Source organism: Penaeus monodon, chromosome 13, assembly GCF_015228065.2.
Source record: "Penaeus monodon isolate SGIC_2016 chromosome 13, NSTDA_Pmon_1, whole genome shotgun sequence".
Lineage (NCBI taxonomy): Eukaryota > Metazoa > Arthropoda > Malacostraca > Decapoda > Penaeidae > Penaeus > Penaeus monodon.
The window spans coordinates 1913212-1918211 of NC_051398.1; the positions used below are offsets into that span (position 1 = coordinate 1913212).

General features: G+C 35.3%; 1 protein-coding gene across 2 annotated transcripts in view; it reads right to left on the reverse strand.

Moving 5' to 3' along the window:
• Positions 1 to 5000, reverse strand: part of LOC119580018 (phenoloxidase 2-like) — a 29525-nt gene that overhangs the window by 2026 nt on the left and 22499 nt on the right. For both annotated transcript variants that reach the window (XM_037927870.1, XM_037927868.1), the window contains 4 exons: positions 4451 to 4639; positions 2284 to 2412; positions 1696 to 1902; positions 547 to 688 (listed from right to left, as the gene is read on the reverse strand). In XM_037927870.1, coding sequence (XP_037783798.1) covers positions 547 to 688; positions 1696 to 1902; positions 2284 to 2412; positions 4451 to 4639 — 667 coding nt within the window. The remainder of the gene's footprint in view (positions 1 to 546; positions 689 to 1695; positions 1903 to 2283; positions 2413 to 4450; positions 4640 to 5000) is intronic.

Consider the following 5000-nt stretch of genomic DNA (forward strand, 5'->3'; position numbering starts at 1 on the left):
CAATGTATTAAGGAAATAGGCAAATTGAGGGCTAACAGTCGTAACCATTATGGTGACAATAAAAATAAATATATATAAATGAAAAAACAATAACAACAATAACAGTCATGATAATGATGCTGATGTTGATAACATTAATAATAATATTAATCATTGTAACTACAACAGTGATGATGATAATATCAATAACCATAAAGACAATGATAATGATTATAATAATGATGGTAATAATCAATAATAATAATGATAACAACAATACTAATAATGAAAATAATGATAATAATGATGGTAATAATATTAATATTAATAATATCAGCATCATTAATAATCATAATGTTAGTGAAACTAATAATGATAATAATGACAAAGTTAATAATAGTGAAACTAATAACAGTAAAGATAACATCAATGATAGTAGCAGTAGCAAGAAACGCAAAAAAAACAAAAAAAAAAAACAACAACAATAACAACCATATTACCAACACCACAAAACAACCACAATACATTTAACCCCAAAATCAGCCACCAGTTAAAAATCAGCATTACCAAGGTCGACATCAAACACATCCATCTCTCCCCATTGGCGACGCTGCTGGGAAAAGGTCATAGGTTGACCCCAACTGTCCTCTTTGGGGGCCATGAAGATGCGCACCACAACTTTTTTCCTCGTTGGTAGATGGTTGTTGATCTGAGGAACATAGGAAAAGGGAAAATGGGGTTAAGGGTGAGAGATAAAAGATGAGGGAAAATTAGAGTAATAAGGAAAATAACAGCAAAAACAAAAACAAAAACAACAATAATTATAGTGATGATGATGATGATGATGATGATGATGATGATGATGATGATGATGATGATGATGATGATGATGATGATGATGATGATGATGATGATGATGATGATGATGATGATGATGATGATGATGATGATGATGATGATGATGATGATGATGATGATGATGATGATGATGATGATGATGGTGGTGATGATGATGATAATAATAATAATAATAAAGAACAGTCTTTTCGTCAGTTGCTGATTTGAGGAAAATGGGAAAATGGGGTTGGGGTAAATTAAGGTAAAATATATGGTATGAAAACAATTAAAGTAATAATAAAAACAACAGAACAACAACAATAATAATAACGTATATCTATGTATATGAACCACAACCTGTTTCCTCTTCGGCAATCTGTTGTTGATCTGAAGAAAATGAGAAACATAGGGTTGGGGTTGGAGGTGACAGAAGGGTAAAAGATAAAACATGAAATACAAGAGATAAAGTAAAACCAAAACAGAATAAAAACAAAGCAGGTATCTGTCTGTTAATGCCTATTTTTATGTCTGTTTCTACCCAGTGTGTCTGTATATAAAACCACTATTACAGATTCGAAGTAAATCCTTCTCCAAACATCAGTAATAATAATAATAATAGTAATAATAATAATAATAGTAATAATAATAATAATAATAATAGTAACAATAGTAGTAGTAGTAGTAGTAGTAGTAGTAGTAGTAGTAGTAGTAGTAGTAGTAGTAGTAGTAGTAGTAATAATAATGATAATAATAATTATAACAAAATGTCACAAAGAAATGACAACAGATATCAAATACCAGATAAAAACAACAATTTCTAAATCACAAAGCAAAGCAAAAAAAAAAAAAAAAAAAAACGTAACCAACCGCTCTTTTCACCTGAAGCAAATACGAGAAAGGGCGATGGTCCAGGTGCCTTGTCCTCACAACAACAGGCCTGTAGTCAGTATCACTCTCTTCTTTCATAAAGTCTATGCCGAAGCGAGCATTGTACACGGAGGTTCTGAAGAAGGTGTGCAAGACGTTGGGTTCTGAGGACGAATCCATTAGGCCTGCGTTGACGAGTTCCACGCCAGGGAGGGACAGCTGAGCAAAAAGAAGGAATGGGTAAGGAACGGACAGAGGAGCGTGGGAGATGGGAGATTAAAGCTGGTTTGAGTTCAGGGATTGATTACTTTATGGCTTTCTAGGTTGCGGGATATATGGACTATATGCAATACATATGATGACACTAATTTTCTTATTTTTATCACTGAGGTTCATTGAGATATGTAATTTCATATGGCATGCAAATGAAATAAAGCTTTAAATGATACATATACATGATACCGTTCCCAGGACTATATTCAATACATCTGCTGCCACTTTTTATTATCTTCATCATAGAGGGTCACAGAGGATTATCACCGGAAAATCTTTAACATACCATGCAAATAAGATCAAATAAAAACGTAATAGCTAACTTACCTCGAACCTCGAATAAGGCCTCTGGGAGATTTTATACATTTCAAACAAGTCGTCGATATGTTTGTGCCATCGAAAGAAAATGGGATCCCGAACTGCAGTCACAGGCTCGGACATTATACCCAATGGTTCCTGTAAACTTCAGTCAGTCATCTTCACTCTCGCCTAGTTATTAAACACTGGAAGTCCTGAATGGTGGGCTTCAGGAATTCTAGGGGAGTTTGAACATGCCGATGTGTTAATGTAATATTTTGTTGGTGATTCATCTTTGTTGTGAGGGATTAATGATGAGATCTATGTGTATTAAGCATTGGTACCTTAAAATTCATGATACCTAACATTATAATATTAATATTATATTGATGAAAGGTATTTTAAATTTCGATAAAAAAAAAGTACACCTATGATATCAGGACAACAAATATATTAATAATGCCTGTAAGCCCAATCTCAATACTGCTAGGACTATGCATTCTTGAATACTTTGAAACATTGACCCTATTTGTGTCGACCATCACCAAAACATGATAAAAAGTTGCAAAATATATGCTGCAATTGCAGTTTAATTCGACTAACTAAAAGGAACAGGAGACCCTAGGGATTATGCTGAATCTTCGTCCTAGATCTTTTCCATGGGTGATAGTTTTTGCAGTACCTTTGGGGCAAAATCTTATATGTTATTTGGAACTTAATATATTCATGTTATCTGGACCTTGATACGTCTTCGTGCCGTTGACGTTTTAGGGACCTTTTTATCTCGTGTTTATTTGTTCTTTTTTTGTGATTTTTATTTGTATTTCATTTATTTTGTATGATATATGTGTGGATGTATGCATATGTCTGTAGAGTGTATGGCAAACCTGCTTGGTAGTGCCTTGTGTGACTTTTTTATAAGGGACCATTGTGGCGAAATGTGTTGTGTGACCTTTTTGTGGTGACCCTTATTGGACGTTAACCTTTCCTATGACATTATCCTTTTATGTGCCGATGACCTTTGTTGCATTATTAAACTTACTGCAACACTGATCATTTCTACTCCCATGATCTTTTGTGACTTGGTTTGTGTCCATATATATATATATATATATATATATATATATATATATATATATATATATATATATATATATATATATATATATATTTTTTTTTTTTTTTTTTTTTTTTTTTATCGAGATCTCAGATCTTTTTTTTGCAAGACGTTTCCCCAAAATGGCTAGATTCGGGGAAAAAAACTCAGACCAGTTACCCTAAAAAGAATTAGAGAAAACAGATTCTCTAGGCCTAATTCTACTCTATGTGCTAAAAAAAATTGCATTCCCTACTTTCAGTATGTCTGCATATAACATCCCTGTAGTCAGTATCTCTACATTAGGCATCCCTACGGTTCCAGTGGTCAGTTGCTCTGTGCTTAATATCCCTGCACTGAATATCCCTATGTTCAGTTACCTTATATTTACATTAAGTAACCTTATGCTCAATACCCCTGAGTTCAGTTACTTTACTTTCAATATCACTATATCTAATAACTATGCTTTCTCAATGTTCAGTTACCTTACGCTTGATATGCCTAGGTCCGATACACCTAAGGTTAATAATTTGTTCAGTTACCCTACGTTCAGTATGTTCGTTATATCTATATTTAACAGCCCCGAGTTAAGTTACCCTAAATCCAGTAATTTTACTCCCAATAATCATACATTCAGTATCTCTATGTTCAATTACCCTACATTCAATATCCCTGTGTTTAATATTCATACGCTCAGTTACCTTATGTTCAATAGCAATACATTCAATACCCTATGGTCAGTTACCCATCAATATCCCTATGTTACCCACAAATATCCCTACATACAGTCACCCTATGCTTAGTATCTCTATGTTCGATATCTCTTTGTTCAATTACCCTTTGATCGATTTCCCTACTCTCAATATCCCTATGTTCATTTTCCCTAGAATTAGAATATCTACCTTCAGTCTCCCTTTTTTCAATTAGCCTTTGATCAATTACCCTACCCTTAATATCCCTACATTCAGTTACCCTATGCTTTATATCTCTCCGTTCAATTACCCTACCGTTGATCAATTACCCTACTCGCAATATCCCTGTGTTCAGTTACCCCACATCCAGTAACTACTTGTTCAATATCCCTACGTTAATTATCCCTACGTTTAATAAGCCTTTCGGATCATGCGTAGCGCTGATTATGTAATGGCCGAAGTTGTGGTAGTCGCCATAGAACTGGTAGTTGTCGCTCGTGAACCAGTCGGATTCCGTGGCATCGCCTAGGATGTCGATACCCAGTCGGCCGCCCATTGGGATGTCTACGTCGCGCATTGCAATCTCGATTCCGTCACGCTGTCGGGAGGACGTGGTGAGAGGGTGGTGTAGGAGTTGGTGATGAGTGATGCTGGTGGTGAGTGATGTTGGTGGTGATAGGGTGGTGTTAAAAGTGGTAGTGATAGTGAGGCTAGTGTTGGTAGAGGTAGTAATTAATCAGTACAATTTTTAATTTAGTTTCATTCCATTTGTTATGATGGATATTCTTGGTGTGGCATGCTGTCTGCTTTATTTTGCCTCTAAATTACCCCCAGCGTGCAAGGAATGACCGGGGTTACCATCCACTGGCGGCGAGGGATTTGAACGCAGGTCAGCAAGATTCTTAGATGAGATCGCTACCGCTGCACCACACAGCAGTGAGTGTGATGAATGATCGTGG